Source organism: Furipterus horrens, unplaced genomic scaffold (genome assembly GCF_987537825.1).
Source record: "Furipterus horrens unplaced genomic scaffold, mFurHor1.1.pri manual_scaffold_10, whole genome shotgun sequence".
Taxonomy (NCBI): domain Eukaryota; kingdom Metazoa; phylum Chordata; class Mammalia; order Chiroptera; family Furipteridae; genus Furipterus; species Furipterus horrens.
In genome coordinates this window covers 66875594-66902190 of record NW_028327180.1, presented here as the reverse complement: position 1 = coordinate 66902190, position 26597 = coordinate 66875594, and the positions used below count along the sequence as shown (strand labels likewise).

General features: G+C 37.9%; 1 protein-coding gene and 1 pseudogene across 2 annotated transcripts in view; both read right to left on the bottom strand.

The window, feature by feature from the left end:
• Window positions 1-25970, bottom strand: part of RAD50 (RAD50 double strand break repair protein) — a 77740-nt gene extending 51770 nt beyond the window's left edge. For both annotated transcript variants that reach the window (XM_090288041.1, XM_090288042.1), the window contains exons 1-5: window positions 25583-25970; window positions 23735-23818; window positions 12231-12382; window positions 8375-8560; window positions 7827-8031 (exon numbers count right to left, since the gene is read on the bottom strand). In XM_090288041.1, coding sequence (XP_090144167.1) covers window positions 7827-8031; window positions 8375-8560; window positions 12231-12382; window positions 23735-23818; window positions 25583-25711 — 756 coding nt within the window. In that variant the 5' untranslated portion in view covers window positions 25712-25970. The remainder of the gene's footprint in view (window positions 1-7826; window positions 8032-8374; window positions 8561-12230; window positions 12383-23734; window positions 23819-25582) is intronic.
• LOC150000551 (ADP/ATP translocase 2 pseudogene) lies at window positions 1149-2054 on the bottom strand (annotated as a pseudogene).
• Window positions 25971-26597: the final 627 nt, after the last annotated feature.

The following is a 26597-nucleotide window of genomic DNA, read 5'->3' as shown; positions in this document are numbered from 1 at the left end:
ATTTTCTGTCTCTATAGATTTGCCAATTCTGGACATTTCAAATAAATGGAATCATACAATATGTGGTCTTTGTGACTGGCTTCCTTCACTTAGCATGCTTTTGAGTTTCTGCATGTTGTAGTATGTATCAGAACTCCATTTACTTTTATGGCTAAATAATAATGCAATATATAGATATGCCACATTTTATTGATCAGTTACTAATGGACATTTATGTAATTTTCATTTTTTGGCTATGAGGAATAATGCTGTTATGAACATTCCTATACAAGTTTTTGTGCAGATATATGTTTTAATTTCTTCTGGGTATAAAAATGGTGAGTAATATAGTAATATCCTCACCACGCTTAATACTTGTTTTTGTTTTAATTTATACTCATTCCAGTGGGTGTGAAGTGGTTTTGATTTGCATTTTCTTGATGAATATGTTGTCAAGCATCTCCATATGCTCACTGGCACACATATCTACTTTGATGAACTATCTATTTAGATTATTTCAAATTGTTATTCATATATTATTATTGAGTTGTATATAAATGTTATTTTTAAGTATATTTTATTGGTTATGTTATTACAGTTATCCCAATTTTTTCCTTTGCCCCACTCTGCCCAGTACCCCCATCCCTCCAGCAACTCCCCCTACCTAGTTCATGTCCATAGGTAATGCATATAAGTTCTTTGGCTTCTCCATTTCCTATACTATTCTTAATATCTCCCCTATTTTTTACCTACTAATTATGTTTCTTAATTCCTCCACCATTTCCCTCATTCTCCCCCTTCCCCTTCCCAGCTGATAACTCTCCAAATGATCTCCATACCTATGATTCTGTTTCTGTTCTGGTTGTTTGCCTAGTTTTTGTTTTTTAGGTTCAGTTTTTTGGTTTTTCTTTTTGTTTTTTTTATTTCAGGTATTTTTTATTTCTTCAAATTTGTCAGTTATCAGGAGTGACTGAAATAAAAAATATAATTGAGTCCCACCATCACCATGGAAATGGCTTCAAGAGAAAACTGGTCAGATGAATATTATTGCTCCCCATTTTCAACCAGTAAAAAGTTGCCACTGATAAATAGACAGCCAACAGTCTGTCAAGAATGCTCAAGATATGTTACATAACACAACATGCCTGTTCACAGGGGAGGGGGAAAGACTACGAAATAATCTTTGTGAACTTCTTGATTTCATCAAACAAGACAAGCACAAAAACACCACCCATGCCTCTGAGAACATTGGACCATGCACCCTTGAAAAAGGCTTTGCCTCCTTCATCACAAGCAATTTTCCTCCAGCAGTCGAGCGTGCCTGTGTACATATCAGTTCCTTTGCACCCTGACTGCATCATCATGCGGTGACGAACAGTGTCAAATGGATAGGAAGTCAACCCAGCCACAGCTGTGACGGACTGTGCGATCATCCAGCTGACAAAGATGTGAGTGTTCTTGGGATCTGGAAGCATTCCCTTTGCAGTGTCATAGATAGCAAAGTAGGCAGCTCAATAAGATGATAATACCCTGCACAGACACATTAAAGCCTTGGTACAGGCCCTTAATCCCATCAGATTTGTAGATCTTAACCAGGCAGTCACCGAGGCCTTTGAATTCCCTTTCAGCTCCAGTTTTGCCCACATCAGCTGCTAGACGGGTACGGGCAAAATCAAGAGGATATACAAAACACAAAGAGGTGGCCCCAGCGGCACCACCCAATGCCAGATTTCCTGCAAAGTACCGCCAAAACTGGGTTCTCTTGTCCACATCACCAGGAAGATCTGCTTGTATTTATCTTTGAAGGCAAAGTTGAGAGCCTCGGTGGGGAAGTATCTGATGACATTGGCCAGGTTACGGCGACAGAAGGACAGGACTCCCTGCTCCTTGGGGATACGAATCACGCAGTCTATAATACCCTTGTATTGCTTATCTGCGGTGATTTGCTTGCTGGCACGCTGCACCTGCAGCAGCAGCTTGACCGGCTCGATGGGCGCTACCACTGTCTTGGAGATGGCCGCCACCACTCCACCTGCCAGGAAGTCCTTGGCAAAGGACACAGCAGCATCTGTCATGTTGAAGGAAAGGAGGAGCGGGAGAATGCAGAACTAGGTTCAGAACCGGTTGGCACTCCGGAGCTGTCTTAGGTTCAGTTTTTAGGTTCAGTTGTTGGTAGTTGTGAATTTGTTGCCTTGTTAATGTTCATAGTTTTGATCTTTTTCTTTAAAAAGTCCCTTTAATATTTCATGTAATAATGGTTTGGTGATGATGAATTCCTTTAGCTTTACCTTGTCTGGGAAGCACTTTATCTGTCCTTCCATTCTAAATGATAGCTCTGCTGAATAATCTAAGTTTTAGGTCCTTGCTTTTCATCACTTTGAATACTTTTTACCAGCCCCTTCTTGCCTGCAAAATTTCTTTTGACAAATCAGCTGATAGTCTTATGGGAACTACTTTGTAGGTAACTCTGCTTTTCTCTTGCTTCTTTTAAGATTCTCTCTTTATCTTTCACCTTTGGCATTTTATTTATGATGCGTCTTGGTGTGGTCCTTTTTGGGTCCAACTTATTTGGGACTTTCTGTGCTTCCTGGACTTGTATGTGTATTTCCCGCAACTAATTAGGGAAGTTTCCTTTCATTATTTTTTCAAATAAGTTTCAATTTGTTCCTCTTCCTCTTCTCCTTTTGGCATCCCTATTATTTGGATGTTGGCACATTTGGAGATGTCACAGAGGGTCCTTACACTATCCTTTTAAAAATTCTTATTTCTTCTTTCTGTTCCAGTTGAATGTCTATTTCTTCCTTATGTTCCAAATCGTTGATTTGAATCCCAGCTCCCTGCCCTTCACTGTTGGTTCCCTGTAGATTTTTCATTTCACTTAATGTAACCTTCATTTCTTCCTTTATGTTGCTGCCATATTCAGTGAGTTCTCTGAGCATCCTTATCACCAGTGTTTTGAATCCTGCATCTGATTGATAGGTTAAGTTATCTCCATTTCATTTAGTTCTTTTTCTGATTATATACGTGACTCATATACATTCTGTTCTATTCTTTCATTTGGGCCGTATTTTTTTTTGCCTCCTCAATTTGGCAGTCTTCTGTGTATTAGGTAGAGCTACTTTGCCTCCTTGTCTTAGTAGCGTGGCCTATTGTAGAAAAGGCACCTGTAAATTGTGTGTGGGGGAGCCTTAGGTAATCACCAGGGTGGGGCAGACTGCTTCACTGATACGTGGCTCTGTGCTGGGGGAGGACTCAGAGGGGAATACGCTGATGCCTGGCTTCTGGAGGTTTGTCTGGTACTTGCCCCCTTTCCAGTCACTTCAACCACTCCTTATATGTGACTGGAGCACTTCCAGCTCTTGTACTGGTGGTGAATCCCAGAGTGGGTGGGTTTACATATGCTTTAAGACCATGCGGGCCATTTAAGTGGAGTTTCCTGAAAATCTGGCAGTTTCTTCTGCCACCCCAATCCCCAGTGGTTTTTATAGCCATAATGTATGGGATTTATGTTCCTGGTGCTGGAACCCTAGGCTGTGCAGTCTCGCCTGGGCTGGAATCGCTTTCTCCCAAGGTATTCCTCCCAATTTTTATCCACCACACATGAATATGGGACTGCCTGTGCCCATTACGCCAACGCTGCCTCTCTGCCCATCTCTGCCTCTCCTACCTGTGGGGATGAATGTGGCTTCTTTAAATCCTTGGTTATTGGACTTCCATACAGTTCAATTCTCTGACAGTTCTGGGTATTACTTGTTTTGAGATTTAGTTGTAATTCTTTTTGCAGTTGCATGAGGAGGCGATGAGTGTCTACTTACACCTCCATTCTGACCAGAAGTCTGTGTTATTTTTAGCATCTAGATACAAGTCCCTTATCAGATATATGACTTGCAAATATTTTCTCCAGTTTTTTGGGTTGTCTTTTTGCTTTCTTGATGGTATAGTTTGCAGAAGTTTATTTTGATAAAGTCCAATTTATCTATTTTTTCTCATGCTACAGTCACTCTTTTAGCTCCTAGAGAATCTATGTTCCAAACTATATCATTCATGTAGCTCTTCAATTTACTTTTCTATAATCTATTTTTAAAAAGAGTTTCCTTGTTTCTCCACCTAGATTTTAAGTTCTTAAAAACAAAGTCCAAGTCTTTGGCTTCCTCATCCCCAAGGGCACCTGGCATATTGCGATGCATAAAACAAGAAATATTTATTAAAGAATGCATTAATATCAATGTGCTTTGGGACAGAAACAAAACCAGTTTTCTAGTTTACTTACCACTCAAAGGTCTATACCAGCATTAATAGGTAAGTTTTAAAAAACCAAATCAATAATTTGAAAATGGCTTTAAAAAATCTCCTATCTGAAACCTAGAAAATAGCTATTTTCATGAATACTCTTATACTTATTTAGACTAGAAATACCTTAAGGGGAAGGTCCTCAATGTACCTGTAGCCCAAAGCACAGTACACCCTTGTATACAAGAAACACCCAAATGCTTGTGAAATTAAAAGAATGAAATTTGCATAAGGTTTTTTAAATAAACAAAAGAGTTTAGAAAGCTATACTTATTTGCAAATACAGTCATTCATCACTTACCAGAGAAATCCATTAACTGCTTTTATCATTATGCAAACATCATAGAGTAAACCTACACAGACCTAGATGACATAACCTACAACACATCTAGTTCTCTGGAATAGCCTATTGCTCCTAGGCTACAAACCTGTACTGCATTTACTGTACTGAATACTGTAGGCAACTGTAACACAATGGTATTTGTGTATCTAAACACAGAAAAGGGACAGTACAGTTAACTCTTGGATAAAACGGGTCTGAACTACACAGGTCCACTTATACCCACTTTCCATGAATGGAGCTTGCAGGACTGGAAGCTGCCCTGGGTGAGTCAGTGAATGAGAGATGAGTAAATATGAAGGCTTATGACATACTCTACACTTCATATGCTACTGTAAACTTCATAAACACTACACTTAGGCTATACTAAATTTATAAAAACTATTTTTCTTTCTTCAAGTTAACCTTAGCTTACTGTAACTCTTCTACTTTGCAAACTTTAATTTGTTTCACCTTTTTTACTCTTTTGTTATAACTTAAAACACAAACATACAGTTGTATAAAAATATTTTTATATGCTTATTCTATAATCCCTACTTTTAACATTTTTTTACTTTTATACCGTTTTGTTGTTGTTAAAACCTAAGACACAAACATACACATTAGCCTAGGCCTACATAGGGTCAGGATCATCAATATCACTGTCTCCCATCTCCACATCTCATCTCTGTATCTCAACTCATCTTTAGGGGCAGTAATGCACATGGGGCTGCCATCTCCTGTGATATCAATGCCTTCTTCTGGAACACCTCCTGAAGGAACTGCTTGAGGCTCTTCTTAAATAGGTGTCACTCTTTTCAGAAATATGTTCATGGTGGTTTGCTTGGTTTCTTTCTTTTTTCTCATCATAGATTTGCTTGCAAGCAGATAATGCACCATGAACATTCCTCTCTATTAATGAAAACCTTTTGCTTTTGGGATTCATGTGGCTTCGCTCTGAATTCTCATGGGGTTTCATCTTTTTCTTCTTCTTCAGTTTCCTTTTCTCTTTCCTCTTCTCCTCTGTGTTCCTATTCCAGTTCTAATAATTCCTCATCAGTCAATTCCTCAGCAACTACCTCTAAGAGCTCTTCCACATCATCCTGATCCACATCCAGGTTAAAATTGTTTGCTATCTCAACCAAAGTCTTACTGATTATTGCAACCTTCTTATACTGGAAAATTCTTGGAAGTGTCTTCTTCCAGATGGCATTCATACTCCTAGATGACATCACCCAAGCCCAAGCAAGGTTCTTAATACAGTCATAGATGTTGAAATGCTTCCAGAATTACATCAGTGTCTTCCTCAGTTGCAGCAATAGCCTGGGCAAAGGTCCTCCTCAGGAAGAAGGCCTTAAAAAGCTGCTCTAATTCCTTGATCTATTGGTTGATACAAACAGGAAGTATAGGAGGGAAAAACACCACTTCGATATTCGGATGAAGATCACCAATAAAAGGAGGATATCCGAGAGCACTATCAGCAATAGGCAGAATCTTGATAGGTCTAGGTTATTCTCGAAACACTACTTCTCCATTTCACAAGCACAGGAATTCAGGAGGACATTTTGGAAGAGGAGCTGGGTCATCCATGACTTCTTATTGCCTCTGTAGTACACTGGCAGTGTGTGCTTACTGATACGCTTGTAGGCCCTGGGGTTCTCACTGTGCCAGATCACAAAGGATTTCAATTTGCTGACTGCAACACTGTCCCCAAATAAGACTATAATTCTGTCCTTAAAAGCCTTGAAACCTGGCATTGACTTGGCCTCCTTGTGGATGAAGTCCTTTTAGGCATCCATTTCCAGAATAGGAAGGTTTTATCCATACTGAACATCTCCTCTGGCAAGTAATTTTCCTCCACAATCTACTTCTCTAGAGTTTCCAAACATTCTCCAACTGCTTTCACATTAGCACTCACAGACTCATCACTCACTTTCGCATTTTGGAATGAATAATTATTCCTGAAGAGTTTAAACCGTCCACAGCTAGCAATAAATTCAACATCATAGTAAGGTCCAGCCTTTCCTTTCAACATCACAAATGTTTTTGCTTTGGCTATGATCGTTACGGTGCTGAAAGGGATACACTTCTATATCTGATCTTCAATCCAGATCATGTATGATATAGGCCCTTCTTAAATTTTTGTTAGTCTCCTTGCCTTCAATAAAACGATCCTTAAATAGTTTTCATTACATTTCTCTTATTCTTTAAGATTGTAGCTGTGGTAAAACGGGACATGTTTCACTGGCATACAATAACCACAACTGGTTTTCCCACCTCTGTAGCCCTTAATAACTTTTAATTTCATTTCCAGGTCAATCACTGAACGTGGCCTCTTACTGGCAACATTAGCAGTGGATTCTGTACACTTAGGAACCACACTGAATAAAATAACATGAGACTGAATCAAGCACAAGAAAAAATGATGCAATCAAGAGACACAGTAAACAAGAGATGTTTGAGGTTACTGCTGGCATAATGAGGCATACTGTTTAATAGCAATCTTTTAAAATTCTCTAAAATAATGATAAAAAGTACAGTGTAGTAAATACTTAAAACAGAGAGATAGTTATTTATTACCGTTATCAAGTACCATGTACTGTACATAATTTTATGTGCTATACTTTTATGCAACTGGCAGAGCAGGTTTGTTTACACCAACATCACCACAAACCCATGAATACCGCATTGTGTTATGACAGTAGGATGGCTACAAAGTCACTAGTCAATAGGAATTTTTCAGTTCTGTTATAAGCTCATGGGACCACTGTCATATATATGGTCTGCTGTTAACCAAAACATCACTATGTGGTACACAAGTGTCTATCAACATGTTATGCATCAATTATAATATATGTGCAATGTCAAGAACATTCTGCAAATTATAAAAATTCCCTAGAAAGATTGGCCAGTCAAAAAAAAAAAAAAAATCTACTGAAGAATACAAACTCTACAATTGGGTCATTATACTGATAATTAACAGTTAAGGGTCTACATTACTAACATAGTATGACAACACAAATTTGTTTACTCTCAAATCCAAGATCTTTAGGCAATTTTAAGACTAACCATCTAATGTACACCTAAGACATTAAATCACAACATTATATAGTCCCTGATAATTGTTTTCAAGAAATATATATATCATTCAAATTCATAAAAATAGGAAGTGCTTTAGGGATGCATGCCACCATGGTAAAAAGTGGCTCTCTCCTTAGCATACAAGAAATCAAATTACCTTCAATGGGTCAAGTTCATTCTCATAGGATATGACAATTTTCTTTGAAGATGTTAACTGGGCTTCCTTATTAGTAATCTGATCGCGAATCTCACAAGCTTCTTCCTTATTTTGCTTCAGATATTTTAGTTCTGTTTGACATTCTTTTACTTTCTGACCTTGTGTCTGGCGTACCTGTCGAAGTGTTTCCAAGGCTTTAATGTACCTTTGAAGATATTAAATAAAAAAGAAATTTCTGGCTGAGTAAATGATAGTATAGGAAACAATGGAATATTATGCAGCCATTTAGACTTTTTAATAACTTAGAAAATGCTTATGTCATTATGGTAAGTGAAAAATTTATATATATATACACTGTCAACCAGGTAGTAAATAAACATGCATAGAAAAGAACTGAAAGGAAATATGTCGACTGGTTGCCACTAAGACAAAATAATTAATGACTTTTTTGCTTTTTAAATTTTATCTGTTTTAAAAAAGAAATATCCAAATTGTAACCATGGCCCAATAACTTAATGAGCTAAAAAGGCTAATTAAAGGTTACAAACCTTGTTGCTGAAAAAATTTCATCAAATTTTTGCTTCAAAGCCTTTCCTTCACTTAAAGGCCAATTAGAATCTTCTTGATGACAGAAAATAACATTATTTAGCACAGACTTGGAAACCCCAAGAGAGCTTATCATCTCTCGGTCAATTTCTGCACACTTAGAGCTGATACTGACTTTTTCACCATGCCTATAAAAAATGAAAATTAAGAATTTATGTAAAATAACCTCCAGTTGTACCCCTTTTATTGCTTAATCACTCCTTCATGCTGTACTTGTAAAAAAAAAAAAAAAAATCCCCTCATTCATCCTGTTATAATAGCTTCCTTATGCTAAGAAGTATTCTGAAATAATTCAGCAGTTCATGAATAAAAAGGAACATAAAACTGTGCAGTTCAGAAAAAAATAAATTTTTTTTTACATATTTGTACATTTAAACATAATCATTTAAAATACTTACAGATAATACATAGAGAAGAAATAAACTATATTCCATCCCTAGAACTTAAAAATAAGGAAAATAAGAGACTTAAAATAAAAAAATAAAACATGATGATCCACAGCAGACAGGCAAAGGTGCCTTTAAACAAAAACATCTAAAGTCTGTGTAGTTTAGATAAGGGGTTATTCAGTAACAGACACATGGTAAAAGTATAGTAAAAGCCAACTAACCTTAACGGTGCCCATCTAAGCAAATCCAGGGAGAATTCTTAATCAGTTGACCTCAAGCTCTAGGGTCACACTGACAAAGCAATTCAATAGAGAGAACTGCCTCAGGATCTTTTAAATGAGTTCTCTACATCATTATACCCAGAGTCAGGAGCACCCTTGTCCTTGGATTCCAGGAGATCTCTTAGTATCTTTCAGCAGAAGGACAAATCTACCATTTTCTTTCGTATCTTCTGTTCACTATCTGTTAACAACTAGACTAGGTGGGCAGAGACAGTGTCTTTCTTTACTGTAATTTCTATGTGTTTAAAATATTACAGTGAATGAATTGAGACTGTTTTGTAGGGGGATGGAATGGACACAGATAGACCAGGAAAAGATGATCATAGCTTGAACTGAAATGATCATCACAGAGATGGAGAAAAAGAGACTCAAAAGACATTTAGGTTAAATTCATACAACTTGGTAATGGACTGAATATGAAGGGAAAGGAGGTGTCAAGGTAGACATCTCTATGGATAGTGGAGTCACTCACTGAAAGAAGAACCACAGAGGACCAGGTTGCAGGACACTTTTTTAAGGGGAGTCAGGGGAAAGGATCATGAACTTGGTATAGCTCAATATGAGATGTCTTTGAAACAACTGGTCAATGAAGGGACTGACTGAAAGAAGGTGAAGGGATTAGTCAAAGAACAGATATGAAGGACTCATGGACATGGACAATGGTGTGGGAGTTGACTATGGAAGTGAAGCATGGCAAAGGGGGAAAAATAGGGACAACTGTAACAGCATGAGGAAGAACAGTCTGAGAAAAAAGAAACAGTAGAAAATGAAAGAGCCTTTTACTCAAAAGGGCCTGGAAACAGAGGTCTGGCCTGGAGACATAAATCTGTGTCACCAATGAATACACAGTAATTTGAGCAATAGAGATGAATGAGATTATCTAAGAAGAGAATTTAGAACACAAATGAAAGAGAATCTAGGACTGAGTCTGTAAAGCTTCAACTTCTATTGGCTGAGTAGGATGTGCCTAAAAGAAACAGAAAGAGGGAACACTGTTGCAACATGTCATGGAAATCTAAAAAAATGTTCAAGTAAGAAGTGATTAACATCTACCATTTACTGAGCTATAATACACAGAACAGGCCCTGGTTGGTTTAGCTCAGTGGATTGAGCGTCGGCCTGCGAGCTAAGTGTCGCTGGTTCGATCTTCCAGTCAGGGTACATCAGAGAAGGAAAACTCTGACTCCAAAAAACCTCCGCTGCCTTGCGGCATACCTCTTCAGGGGAAAGGCTAAGGGAGTAAACCCCGACAGAAAATCCGGAGCCGGAGTCCCTAAGGCGGTTTGACGTTGTAGTCAACACCGGCAACTCCTGCGGCGCACCTGAAGCCAAGCTGTATTGACTCCGTCTTTCCCTTGGACCCTTCAGCTGCGAAGAGAGGGGGGGTCTGCTGCTTGGGCAACAGCAGACCCTCCATATCACCCTGCCCAGGCTCTGTAGCTTCAGCGTCATCGCAAGATGTCGATTCAACACGGGAGGAGACAGATACGATGTCACTCCCGAGTCGGACTGCACAGCCATTCTCGGTGGTGCAGATAGACTCTTAAGAAGCTACACCATCGTCTCTCGAGACGGACGGCTGCCGACGACGACGAATACACAGAACAATGGCCTTCCAAAGATACCTGTATTCTAATCCCTAAGATTCATGAATGTGCTAGTTTATGTGGCAAAGAGGAATTAAGATTACAGATGAAATTAAGGTTGCCCATCATCTGACTTTAAAATAGATTATTCTGGATTATCTGGGTGAGGCCAAGGTCAAGAGAAGGGAGAGGGAAGCAGAAGAGGAAGTCAGAGTGATGTGATGTGAGAACTCTGCCCACTGTTGCTGGCTTTGAAGATGGAGGACAGGAAGAGGGCCAAGAGCCAAAGAATGTGAGCCTCTAAAAGGTAGAAAGAGCAAGGAAACCAACTACTCCTTAGAACCTCTAAAAAGGAACACAGCCCTGACAACACCTTGCTTTTAGGCCAATTAGACCCATCTCAAACATCTAAATTACAGAACTGTAAGATAATAAATTTGTGTGTTTTTAAGCCACTAAGTTTGTGGTTTGTTATAGCAGTCACGGAAAACTAATACATGATCTCTTACTACGTATTAAGCATTTTATACGCATTAGTTCAATCCCTACAACATCTTTCTTGATATGTACAGTGATAAGAAACTTCTATTTTACAAATGAAAAAAACAGGCTTGCTCACTATGAGGTCTACTTTGTACAGCAATAGCGTTATCTTAATTAATACAGAGGTTATTAGTGACCTTAGTTGGAGCTGCTTCAGTAGAGGAATGGGCTAAAGGAGGAATGAGGAGAAAGTAAAGAAATGGAAAGAGTGAGTGTCAACAATTTTTTTGAGGTAATTGGCTGGAAAGGGGAAGATGGAAGCAGTAACTGGCGTGGAATGAGATCGAGGGTATGGGAGACCTGAGTGTGTTTAAAGTCAATGAAAAGAACCAGCTTGGGAAGCTAGTGGCTAGTATTGTACTTCTAGCATATAATAGCTGCTAAACATTATGGTTAAATAAAAGGATTATTTAATTAGTTTAACAAAATAATAAATGAAAGTAAGAGGTAAGGTTATAGTTAAGTGCTTTGCTCAACAAAGATAAAGCCTTGAATCTAGAGTAGACTAATTACAAAATCCATACTCACTGCCAGACGACACCTGCTCTAACAGAATGCTGACAGTTGAAATGGACAAATTATTCCTCTTTCCTACTTGTCTACTTTTCATCTCACCCATCCCTACACATGATACTAGCATTTTTTCCATTCATTCAATCTGTATTTGAGTAATCATGCACCTTCAATTCAGCAACTGTTCATAAATTACTCAAAAGAATGGAGCATTATCACTAAATATTTAATGGGATCATTCTGTTTAACTGATAAATTGTAATCAAATAAACAATTAAATGGTAACGGTGAGGCTGTGTGTGTATAGGGACATGGAAAATATAGGCATTCTACTTTCTGCTCAATTTTGCCAAGACCCTAAAACTGCTCTAAAATACAAAGTGTTAAAAAATTAATACTCTAAAATAAACTTAACATGGTAGTGAAAAAAATAAAGAAACTAAAAGACAAAATGAACAGATAATCAAATATAAAATGAACACCTACTTTGTTCTAGTAATGACTCCTTCCAGGGTTTTAAATTCTGTCTTTTTGCCTTTCTGAGTACACACCATAGATCTCTGCACAGCTACAAGTTCTCCATTGACATCGCAAAACTGGAGACGAATCTGGGCTCTCACATCTGTTTCTTGAGCAACCTTTCAAGGTAAAATAGAAAAAAAATAAGCAATCTTACTGAAATAAGAGAAAAGAATTTAATTTTACTGTTTAATTGATTTGTTAAAATTATATATCTCCCTCTGTTATTCAGCATTATTAAGAAGTCATGTATGTGATTTTTTTAAATATATGAATTTTAGTTGTTTAAGCACCAAAAGCATTTAAAAAAATGTTTTTTAAACAACTAAAGGTTACAAAAAAGTAGAAATACAGTATACATAATTTTCTCCCAAAACCACTTGAGAGTAGGTTGCTGATCTTCTGTCCCATCACCAATATTTCCTACAAAACAAGGTCATTTCCAATCATAAAAATCAGAAAATTGTTATTGATATATTAATAGTCCCCAGATCCCATTCAAGTTTTTCCAATTGTCCCAATATGCCTTTTACTACAACAACCAAAAAAATCCACTTCAGAATTACACATTGTATTACACAGTTCAGAATTACAGTTTTCATGTTTCCTTAGTTCCTTTCAGTCTGCAATAGTCCCTCAGATTTTCCTTGTCTTTCATGTCTGACAATTTTGAAAATTACAGAATATCTCCCCATATTTCTTTGTCTAATATTTCTTTATGACTATAATCAGATTACACATCTTTGGCAGGAATATTATAGAAGTGATGAGTGTTCCTTTCATTGTATCTTACCAGACGGAACATGATTTCAGTTTATCTTCTTACCGGGATGTTAACGTCAATCTCTTGATAAAAGGGGTGGTATCTGCCAGTATTTTCCACCATAAGTTTGGTTTTGTTTTGTTTTTTTTACTACTTTGCTATTAATAAATATTGGGGGAGAGATCTACTAAGATCATGTAAATATCTCATACCTTATCAAGCTCTCCTCCATGAGTTTTAGCATCTTACATGAACGATTACTGCAACAGCTACCAAATAGTAATTTCCTAGTTCCATTATTTTTCCTACATTTATTAGTTAAGATGCTGTGAACTTCTAGTCAAGATGGTAGAGTAGCTAAAGGCTGTGCCCACCTCCTCCCATGAGCACATTAAAATTACAGCTAAGTTACAGAACAACCATCACTGAGAGCCACATGAAAACCAGCTGAATAGAAGTCCTATAACTAAGGCTATAAAGAAGAAGCTGTGTCAAGACTGGCAGGAGAGGCAGAGATGCAGAATGGGAAGGTCTCACAACCGGGTCGCAATTAAGAATCACAAGGGGAGCCCTGGCTGGTGTGGCTCAGTTGGTTGGAGCATCATCCCATAGACCAAAAGGGCATGGGTTTGATTCCTGGTCAGAGCACATACCCAGGTTTCGGGTTCCATTCCCCACTCAGGGTGCAGAAAGGGCTGCTGAATGATGTTTCTCTCTCTCTCTCTCTCCCCCACTCCCTCCCTCTCTAAAAGCAATGAAAAGAAGTCTTTGGGTGAGGATTTAAAATAAAAAAAAGGGGGGGGCCAGGAGGGCTATCTGGGTTGCAGATATCTCCCCTAAGAAGCAACAAGTCCCAGCCCATGGCACCAATGCCAGGAAAAGGAGTTCCCCCAACATCTGGCTGTGAAAACCAGCAGGGATTGAGTGCAAGTGAGTGGGAGGACTGCTGGAGATCAAGTTGCCCTCTTAATGAGCCTGTACAAGAACTCACTTGCTGACAAACTCATTCACTCTGGGCTCCAGAGCAGGGACAGCAGCTTAAAAAGTGCCAGGGACATGCAAGGAAGAACTAGCTTCGGGGCAAGGGCTGGAGGGGCCAGGGTGTGGGCAGCTACCCCTGGGGAAGGAAATGCGGGCACAGGCATCTTTACTCCTTTGTTGAACACTCCTCCCATTCAGCCCGCAGGTACAAACAAGCACCAAATGCGAGCTCCCCAATAACCTGGCTAACACTGTTAGTCCCACCCTGGTGATTCCCTGAGACCCCACCCCACTCAAGGGGAGCGCCTGCCTTGAACCTCTTCCAGGGCCTGCTCCACACAGGGAGGCTGTTTAGGCTCATGCTGCAAACCTTCCTAAAACTGTCTCCGAGGTTCATAAGCCCCAAACAAGTAGCAGCTGACGTCAGTGTGCCCCGCGAGCAGCCCTAAGCCCAGCATAAGCAGTGACTGGTCTCAACTTGCACTGTAATTCCCTTCAGGTGGCCATATCCTGAAATAAGTGGTGACCAGTCTTAGCTTTAAATAGCTTCAACTAAGCAGCCATAGCCAGACACAAGTTGGCACTGGCCTCAGCTTACATTAAGGTATCCAGCAAAACGTCCCAAGCTCAGCACAACTAGCAACTGGCTTTGGTTCACAACATGGTATCTCCCAAGAGCCTTCAAGGCAGACTAAGCAGCAATCAACTGCATATCCTTTTGTAGCTTCTACCAGGTGACCTCAAGCTCAGCACAAGTGGCAACTGACCTTGTCCTGCACCACAGCCCCTCCCAAGAGGCTCCAGAACCAACACACCCAATGGCCAGCTTCAGACCACACCAAAGCACCACCAAACCAGCTCCACAAACGACACACTCAAAGGGCAGACTCAGCAGGCACCAGAGCCCACTAAAGCAATGCCCTCTTCATGGCATCAGCTTCTGCCTAACAGCTCACCCATTGTAGTCATGGTGAGCACTCAAAGCTAGTTAGCCTGAGGGTCAACTAAACTCTATGACATGCCAACGGCAATCAAGGTTCACCTACAACAGAAGGACACACACAACCCACACAAGGGGCACCCCTGAAACACATGGGTAAGGTAACTAGAGACTACACCACTGGGACCCACTGAACATGTCAATATAAGGCCACTCTGCAAAGACTGGGAGACATAACAGCTCTACCTAATACAGAGAACCACATGCAGAGAGGCAGCCAAAATGAGGAGACAAAGAAATACATCCCAAATGAAAGAACAAGACATAACTCCAGAAAAATAACTACAAGAAACAGAGACAGGCAACCTACCAGGTACTGAGTTCAAAACACTGGGCATATGGACGCTCAATGAACTTAGGGGAAGAACAGATTAACTCAGTGAGAAATTCAACAAAGGTAGAAAACATAAAGAACCAGTCAGAAATGAAGATTATAATAAATGAAATGAAGAATACACTAGAAGGAATCAACAACAGATTACATGAAGCAAATGATCGACTCAACAATCTGAATACTAGGCAGCAGAAAACAACCAATCAGAAAAGCAAAAGGGACAACATCAAGCATACCAACATTCGCATGATAGAGGTACCAAAAGAAGAGAGCGAGCAAGAAATTGAACACCTATTGAAGAAATAATAACTGAAAACTTCCCTAACCTGGCAAAGGAAATAGACATACAAGTCCAGGAAGCTCAGAGAGTCCCATACAAGATGAACCCAAAGAGGCCCACACCAAGACATCATAATTAAAATTCCAAAGGTTAAAGACAAAGAGATAATTTTAAAAGCAGTAAGAGAAAAGCATTTAGTTACATACAAGGTAGCTCCCATAAAAATATCAGCTGACTTTTCAACAGAAACTTTGCAAGCCAGAAGAGATTCACATAAAATATTCCAAGTGATGAAAAGCAAAACCTACAAGCAAGATTACTCTACCCAGCAAAGCTATCATTTAGAATCAAATGAGATCCAGAGTTTCCCAAACAAGAAAAAGTTAAAGAGTTCATCACCACTAAACCAGTACTACAAGAAACGTTAAAAGACGTCTTTAAGAAGAAAAGCTTGAAAATATGAATAAGAAAATATAGGAAAGAAAAAAATTCTCACTGATAAAAACAAAAAGTAAAAACAGTAGATCTGCCAAAGCTAGTACAGAGGTTTAAAAGGCAAAAGTAGGAAGATCATATGTAATTACAACAATAAATTGGCTACACACACAGATACAAAAGTAAAAAATAATGACAAAAAACATAAACGTGAAAGGGATGATAAAAAATTGTAGTGATTTTAGAATACGTTTGAACTTAAGCGACCACCAACTTAAAAGAGACTGCTATCTACACAGCCTGTATGTATGAAGCACACAGTAACCATAAGCCAAAAATCTACAAGATATATACTATAAGTAAATAGAAAGAAATCCAACAGAACACTGTACAAAGTCACCAACATACAAGAAAAGAGAGCAAGAAAATAAGGAACAGAGAACTAAAATACATTCAGAAAACAATAAAATTGCAATAACTACATACCTATTAGTAATTACTTTAAATGTAAATGTATTAAATGCTCCAATTAAAAGACATAGGATGACTGAATGGATATAAAACAAGACCCATACATACATAGCTGTCTAAAAAAGACCCACTTCAGATTGATAGAATATAAAGGGATAGAAAAAGATAGTTCATGAAAATGCAAACAAAAAGTCAGATGCAGTAGCAATACTTGTATCAGACAAAATAGACTTTAAAACAAAGGATATAAGAGAAAAAGAAGGACATTTCATAATGATAAAGGGATCAATCCAACAAGAGGACATAACCTTTGTAAATATAGGAGCACCTAAATATATAAAGCAAATATTGATGGACATAAAGAAAGAGATCATCAGTATCAGTAATACAGTAAGAAAGAGTAAGGCATTTAACACCCCACTGACATCAATGGATAGATCATCCAGACAGAAAATCAACAAGGGAACAGTGGCCTAAAATGGCCAAACAGATGGATTTGGTATTTTTAGAACATTTCACCCCAAAACAACAGAATGTACTTTCTTTTCAAGTGAAACATTTTCCAGGATAGAACACATGTTAGGTCACAAAACAAGTCTCAATAAATTTAAGAAGACTGAGATCATACCAAGCATATTCTCCAATGATAATGGTACGAAAACTAGAAATCATTTACAAGAAGAAAACTGAAAACACACAAACACATGGAGGCTAAATAACATGTTTCTAAACAATGAATGGGTTAACACAGAGATCGAGGAAGAAATCAAAAAAGGCCTTGAGACCCAGATCTACCTCAAGAAATAAAAATCACAAATATACAAGTAAACTTACATCTAGAGAAACTAGAAACAGAAGAACAAAGCCCAAAATGAGAAGGAGGAAGGAAATAATAAAGATCAGAGCAGAAATAAACAAAATAGAGTCTTAAAAAAATATATACTAAATATCAATGAAACCAAGAGCTGGTTCTTTGAAAAGATAGACAAAATTGATAAACCTTTACCCAGGCTCATCAAGAGAGGGCCCAAATAAAATCGGAAATAAAAGAGGAGAAGTGACAACTGACATCACAGAAATACAAAGGATTATAAAGGAATTCTAAGAATAATCATATGCCAACAAACTGGACAACCTAGGAGAAATGGATAAATTCTTAGAAACATAAAAATCTTGCAAGACTAAATCAAGAAACAAAAAATCTGAACAGATCCATAACTATGTTAACACTGTTCAAATGTCCACACTACACAAAGCAATTACAGATTCAATGCAATCTCTATCAAAATACCAATGGCTTTTTTCATAGAACTAAAACAAATAATCCTAAAATGTATATGGAATCATAAGACTCCAACTAGCTAAAGCAATCTTGAGAAAAAAGAACAAAGCCAGAGGTATCATGCTACCGGATATCAAACTATTCTAAAAGTCAACAGTAATCAAAACAGCATGGGTAACTGGCATAAAAACAGACGCATAGATTAATGGAACAGAACACAGAGCCCAGAAATAAACTCATGCCAATATGGTCAATGAACCTATGACAAAGGAGGCAAGAATATACAATGGAGTAAAGACTGTATCTTCAATGAATGGAGCTGACAAAAGTGAAGAGATACATGCCAAAAAAAAAAAAAAGAAGAAGAAGAAGCTAGACCACTTTTACAAGAATAAACTCAAAATGAATTAAAGACTTAAATGTAAGGCATGAAATCATGGTACTCCTAGAAGTGTAGTCATTGCTCTTAGCAACAGAAAAAATAAACAAATGATTCTATATCAAACTAGAGTTTTTGCACAGAAATGGAAACCATCAATAAAACCAAAAGAAAACCTATTGAACGGGAGAAGATATTTGCCAATGATGTATCCAATATAAGGTTAGTATCCAAATATATAGGAAACTCATACAACTTAACAGCATAAAACCCCAAACAATCCAGTTAAAAAATGGGCAAAGGACATGAATGTAAGTTTCTCTAAAGAGGACATACAGATGGCAAAAAGACATATGGAAAGATGCTCAATGTCATTAATCAGGGAAATGCAAATTAAAACCACAATGAGGTATTACCTCACACTTGTCAGAATGGTTATAATCAATAAATTAACACATAAGTGTTGGCCAGGATGTGGACAAAAGGGACGGACCCCCATGAGCTGTTGGTAGGAATGTAAATTGGAGTACCCAAGGAAATCAGTATCGAGGTTCCTCAAAAAATTAAAGCAGAACTACCATATAACCTACCAATTCCATTTCTGGGTATTTATCAGAAAAATTCAAAACACCAATTTGAAAAGATATATGCACCCTTATGTTCACTGCAGCATGATATACAATAACCAAGATATGGAAACAACTTAAGTGTCCAGCAATAAACGAATGACTATATGGTACATAAGAGTATAAAATGGAATATTACTCAGCCATTAAAAAAAAAATGACATCTTGCCATTTGCAACAACATAGATGGACCTAGAGGGTATTACACCAAGTGAAATAAGTCAGAGAAACACAAATGCCATATGATTTCACTTATATGTGGAATATAAAAAACAAAATGAACAAACAAAACAGAAACAAACTCACAAATGCAGAGAGCCAGTTGATACTTGGCAGATGAGGGCCAGCGGAGTTGGAGAGATCAGTGAAAAACGTTAAGGGATTAAGAAATACAAGTTGGCAGTTACAGAATAGTCACAGTGATGTGTAATACATCATGGAGAATAGTCAGTCGTCGGCAGCCGTCCGTCTCGAGAGACGATGGTGTAGCTTCTTAAGAGTCTATCTGCACCGCCGAGAATGGCTGTGCAGTCCGACTCAGGAGTGACAGGGTATCTGTCTCCTCCCATGTTGAATCGACATCTTGCGATGACGCTGGAGTGTCCTCTCCAGTGAAGCTGAAGCTACAGAGCCTGGGCAGGGTGATATGGAGGGTCTGCTGTTGCCCATGCAGCAGGCCCCCCCTCTCTTCGCAGCTGAAGGGTCCAAGGGAAAGACGGAGTCAATACAGCTTGGCTTCAGGTGCGCCGCAGGAGTTGCCGGTGTTGACTACAACGTCAAACCGCCTTAGGGACTCCGGCTCCGGATTTTCTGTCGGGGTTTACTCCCTTAGCCTTTCCCCTGAAGAGGTATGCCGCAAGGCAGCGGAGGTTTTTTGGAGTCAGAGTTTTCCTTCTCTGGAGAATAGTCAGTAATATCATGATAACTACGTATGGTGCCAGATGGGTACTGGACTTATCTGGGTGATCACTTCATATGGTATAAATGTCTAATCACTATGTTGTACATCTGAAACTAATACAGTGTATGTCAACTGGAACTGATGACAGCTAGAGCGGGGTGGTGAGAGGGTGGAGGGATTGAGCAAAAAGGTAAAAGGACTCACGGACATGGACAACAGTGTGGTGATTGCTGGGGGGAGGGAAGTATAGGGGGACTAAATGGTAGTGGAAAAAATACAATAAAGATTACATCAAAAAAATTAAAACAAATTCTACTTAAGAAAAGGATTTGTCCTTCCCCCAGTGATTTTTTTCATTTTTAAATATAACTATGGACTCATTCATTCCCCACTTGGGCTTCAATTCCTAACCATGCTCCCACAGCTAGCTTTTTGTTGATGCAGTCCTCCCTCAGCCTCACCTGCTAGCTTTTGGACTTACTTAGGAATGAAGGATGGTGCTGAGTTTTTATCATGAATGAATATTGAATTTATATGGTGTTTCTGTACCTAGTGATGCTCAAATTATATTTCTTTTTTATTAATGTGGCAAATTACAGATTGGTTTTCAAATGTTAAACAAAACTTGCACTCCTGAGATAAACCCTATTTAGTCAAGCTGTATTATCTTTATTTGCATATTGCTGACTTGATTTACTAATATTTTGCTAAGGGTTTTTGGCATTTGTATTCATGAAAGGTATCCATCTGCAGTTTTCTTGTAATGTCTTGTTCTGGTTTGGGTATGGGGTAATGCTACCTCCATAACCAGTTGGGATGTATTTCCTCTGCCTCACTTTTCTGAAAGGGTTTGTATAGAATTTGCATTATTTCTTCCTAAAATGTTTGGTAAAATTCAAACAAGTTCTTTTTGTGAGATTTTTAACTATGAATCAATTTCCTTAAATGTATATTTCTTCTTGAAAGAGCTCTGACAGCTTGTGCCCTTTAAAGAATTTGTCCATTTCATCTAAGTTGTTGAGTTGTTTGGCATAAGGCTGCTAACAATATTCCCTTATTATATTCCCTATATACTGTCTGTAAGATCTGCAGTTATGTCACCTTTTTCATGCCTATTATCGGTAATTTGTCTTTTTCTTGATCACTTTGCTTAGAGGTTTATTAATTATATTTGTTTAAAGAATGAGCTTCTAGTTTCTCTGTTGTAACTGTATTCTATTTCACTGATTTTTGCTCTAATTAATTTCCCTCCTTTTGCTTATTTTGAATTTAACTTTTTCAACTTTAAGATGAAAACACACGTCGCTAATTGTAAGCCTTTTTACTTTTCTTATATAAACATTTGAAAAGTAAATTTTAAGAAAAAAATAAGGACAAGAAAACAAGTCTGGAGACTACTAGAATAATTCAAAGGAAAGAAGATGGTGGCTTGGAACAGGCAAAGAGCAGTGGAAATGAAATGAAGGGACACATTCTGTACACATTTTAGAGAAGTACCTAGGAATTGCTTAAGAATTGGAAGCAAGACGAGACGACAAAATCAATGAAGGATGGCACACGGGTTTTGACATGAGCAAATGTGTGGATGATGATATCATTTATTAAACTGAGAGTACTGAGACATTAATGAATTTGAGAATGTGAAAGGAATTGGGGACAGGGAACCAAGAGTTTTATTTGAACATGTTAAATTTGAGATGCCCATTAAATATCCAGACAAATAACTGATGATATAGGTCTAGAGTAGGAATAAATTTGGGAGTCATCGGCATATAACCAGTACTTAAAGTGATGAGGTTAAATGAGATTGCCTAAGAATAGTCAAGCAAAAGCAGACTCAGCAAAGGAGACTATGGTGTGGCCAGTGAAAAAGGAGGTGTGAGATTATTATGTCATGGAAGCCAAGAGAGCAATTTTTTAAAAAAAGGAATAACCAACTATACGAAATCTGCTGAGAAGTTCTTGAGAATTAGAAAATGACCACCTTATCTGGCAACACAGAGATTACTGACCTTACAAAAGCAGTTTAGTGAGGTAAAAAAGAAGAAAATCTGAACAGAGTAGGCTGAAGAGAACATGGGAAGCAATGAAGTGAAGACACTGAGTACACACACCTCTTGTGAATTTTGTTACAAACTAAAACGGAGAAAAGGTAGTAAGTAGTCAGAGTGTGATTTGGATTAAAGAGACCGTTGTTTATGCTTATAGATTGCAGCTACCAGAGCATGCTTACATGCTGATGTGAACAATCCTATAGAGCAGCGGTTCTCAACCTATGGGTTGTGACCCCTTTGGGGGTTGAATGACCCTTTCACAGGGGTCGCCTAAGACCATTGGAAAACACATATATAATTACATATTGTTTTTGTGATTAATCACTATGCTTTAATTATGTTCAATTTGTAACAATGAAAATACATCCTGCATATCAGATATTTACATTACAATTCATACCAGTAGCAAAATTACAGTTATGAAGTAGCAACGAAAATAATTTTATGGTTGGGGGTCACCACAATATGAGGAACTGTATTAAAGGGCTGCGGCATTAGGAAGGTTGAGAACCACTGCTACAGAGGGAGAAACTGCTATTAAGGAGCAAGAAGGGACAACTGGAAAGCAAAATGCTTGAGATAACAAAAGGGATTGGATCCAGCCTCTAAGTTGTTGACTGACCTTCAGATAAAATAAACAATTCAGTCTGAATAGAGGAGAGAAAACAGATAGAATGGGTACATATGCAGAGTAGTTTGGTAGGTTTTATGATTGGAAAATGAGGGAGGGACCTTTCATCTGACTCTTCCTATTTTCTCAATAAGTACAAGACAAGATCATCAATCAAGAAGAGTAGATTGTAGGTTCAAGAAGAGAGAAGACGTGAATAGTCATTGTAGAGAGGGCTTAGTAAATGTACTAATGGTATTTTTATTTCTAAGAAGAAAATTAATAAATATTTTCATTATTAGTTATCTTTAATCATATAAAAGTAGAACCTTCAATGACCACCAACTAGGGTCAGTTAAATAAATTACAGAATATAAACTCATTGTAATACTACTTAGAAAAAACAATGATATAAACTGTATGAGTATATAGAGGTGAAAAATAATAAAATCATCATTCATATGGAATATAACACATAATTAAAAAATAATAATATGAGAATAAACTCTGTTTCATGTATTGACAACTGTGAAACTGCTTTTGCCCACCCCTATATATATGTATATATATAAACATATGTGGTATATTGCTAAATAATTTTTTATTTGTAAAATGGTATAATAAAATTCTATCCATGTGATAAAATATTACATATGTGAGTGTATTTATATATGCACACAGACAGATATGTTTTCATAAACAGAGAAAAAAGCCTGGAATAAATATACAACCAACTCTTGTGGAGCTTAGGTATTGAGAGAGGCACATGACTCCACTATACAGTATATGAAACAAGAAACACCTATAAACCAAATATGCATAGAAAATTTTATGTTCTTTACACACACCAATAGTATAAACACCATAATTCAAACAAAGATTCAGACAAAGACTTTCATTATGGTACATTTTAATGAAAAATTAAAAGCCATCTAAATGTAAGAAAATTATGAAATTATTAAAACGTTCATAAAGAGTTACATGTTTTGAGGAGGGACTATTTCAGACATACAAAAAAGTGTAAAGATTTTTAAAAAGCACCTATATACCAAACACCCAAACTAATAACTTAATATAATTTTTTAACGATATGGGACTTCATGATAATGATAAGTGGGAAAAAAAACTCAGAATACAAAATTTGAGTATGATTTCAGCTATGTAAAACAGTATGTAAAGGATAAAAAAGTACATGAAATTATCAACAATAGTTTTCACTGGGTGCTGAGACTACTGTGGTGACATTCATATCTTTTTATACTTTTCCATTTCTAGGTTTCTACAATAAGCTGTTATCACTTTTATAATTATAAAAATTTTATTTTAACAGAACAAAATTTTACTAGCACCATTACCTTGGGATCATGAACAAATGTATTTCCTTTGGTTCCAGGAGGGAAATCTCCAGTACAAATATATTTTAGACATTCAATAATAGTCTAGAGAAAGAGAAAATTATATCATGTAGTCATAAGAGAACCACAGAAGTTAATCATAAAATATTCATTATAAAAATATTATTTACCATAGAGACTCTAAAGGATACAATCAGATAAAATCTGACACAAAACCTTATATAGATATAATTAAATGTTAAAGAATATTTGTAAGTTCATAGAAAAACTATATAATTGAGAAAGTATAATAAAATAAAATAAAGAATTATTTGGAAAGATTCTCTATTTCCAATTATTAAAGTTAATTTCATAACCGGCTAATGTAGAAGATGGTTACCATAGTTAACGACACTATTGTATAACTGAAATTTACTGAACTTAAATGTTTTCACTAAAGAAAGAATAAATATGTGAGGCGATGGATTTGTTAATTAACTAACAGGGAGAATCCTTTCACCATTAGGTGTTATCAAATCACCAGCATGTATACTTTAAATATCTTACAGATTCATATGTCAATTACACCTTAATAAAACTGAATTTTATTTTTAAGTTAAAAAAAACACTACGAAAACCAATGGCTAACAGTTACATAGACCTTACTATGTGCCAGGTATTGTACTAACTGCTTTTACATACAGCAACCATTTAATTCTCACATTAATCCTAGGCTGTAGAAACTATTTTTATCTCCATTTTATAAATGAGAAAACTAATGCACAGAACATTTAGGTCACTCTTGCCGTCACACAGCTAACAAATGGTGAAGCAAAATATTTGTATTCAGGCAGCCAGTGCTCATATCTACAGTAGATCACTCAATGCAATGCTAGGTACATGATAGGTACTCAATAAATAGAACACTTTTACATAAAAGTAGACAAGAGTCAGGCATTCCACTCTCAACACTAAACCTTCTCTTTCTCTACACTTCTAACAAAACTTCATTTACCCTCCTCCCTGTTAGATCTACCTCCTTGCTTTTTCTCAAGCCACTTTTCCAGAACAGACAGCCTCTTAACCATACTTTTTTCCATAATTACTTTCCATTTCAGGGACCAACTTAAATTTCTAAATATTCTCAGGGCTTAAAAAAAAAATCACAGTAAATAAGTTGTGCTCAAAATTTCTAACTAGGTAAGGGCATCCTAACAACAAAATACAGGCACACCTCAGAGATGCTGGTTTCGATCCAGACCACCGCAATAAAGCGGGTCGTATTTTATTTATTTTTTGCTGGTGGACGGACTTGCCTTCAGTTTGTTAAAAAATGCAGCACTTGTTAAGAGCAATAAAGCCACGCGCAATAAAACGAGGTATGCCGACAGTTTTCCAATTTAAGCCCCACCGCATCAGTTTCTTCTTAAAATTCGGCCATTTGTTTCCCACTCATTATGCTTATATTTGTGAACTCACATACTTTTATTTTGTAACTTTTTATTGAGACAACACCAGGAAATGAGTGCTATGCTTCGGGAGCAAGGACTGTTTAAAAAACATCAATACAGTACAAACAAAAAGGCCTCTTGTAGGACTGAGCTGAGAGCCGTAGCTCTCGGTCTCGTGAGATTCTTAAGGAAATCCTGTCTGGCAGACAGACGTCAACACCATTAAGATGCCGGGTCTGGTCGACTTTTAAAGTCGCTGGCCACGCCCCGGGGCCCCAGAGTGCCCGGGAGGAACAGGCATTTCCTGGGGCCCAGGGATACCTCTCGTCTTAATTCGCGTTCGTAACTCTCCAGATATTTTATTCACGTTCGTAGGATGTAGCGACCCCTATACTGAAGGTGGCTACTCCGGACTTACCGTCTTCCCCGCCCCATTGGGTCCAACCAAAATTGTGAGGGGACTGAAGAAAGTGATAATTTGCTTATCTTTGTCCTCTATTCCAAAACTCCGCACGCCCAAAATGCTCATCTTTTCAATCCGGGACATGTTTGTAAATGTTATCTCAACACCGGGGGCCTACGGCCCAACAAGGTTTGGCGGTGGAGGCAGACCGCGGCAAGCGCGGGCCGTCAAAGTCCAGGTGGGAGCGAAGGCTCTGGCTGGAACCTTCCTTCAACACCGACTTCCTTCGAGGCTGGCAGGATAGAGCGGGCAAGGGTCGCCCAAGGAATGCCCGCGGGGAACCCCACCACCTTGCCAACTCACAGATTCCCGCCTCGGCTGACCCGTGGGTCACGTGAGTCGCTAAGCCAGCGCGTATTTACATGGCAGCCCCGGGGCACGCCGGGAAGTCGGAGGCCTGCGGTGCGCGCGCAACTCTGACTTCCGGGAGTAGTGCCGAACTAGAGGGTTGAGCTCTGTTTTAAGGCTGGCCGCGGATTCCGGTTCTTTGCTGGGGGTCGGGGCTGGACCTAGAGGCACTAACTCTAAGGGGAGACAAAGACTTGTGACAGACAATAGTTTCGAAGGGTGATGATCCCAAGGATCGACGGGAGGGCGGTGTCCACTAACGTCAAAACTATTGCCTGGAAATTCTCGGACGTCATTTAACTTTTCTAATTTGCTCCTTTCTACAGTGTTTTCCAGTGATCACATGACGTTTGGTGACGCCATCGCATTGGTGACTGATGAAATGTATGCTTTAATTCTTCTGCTTTCAAAAGAATTTCAATTTGTAATTTAGTAAATGCTGATAATTATAAATGACATAAAAGCTCTTTGGAGATGTAGTGTACAACACGGAATATAGTCAGTAATACTTGATGGTGACAAAGGGTTGCTAGACTTAGTGTGGTGATCACGTCATAAGGTGTATAAATCACTATATTGTAGACCTGAAACTAATATAATACTTGTATGCCAACTGTATTTT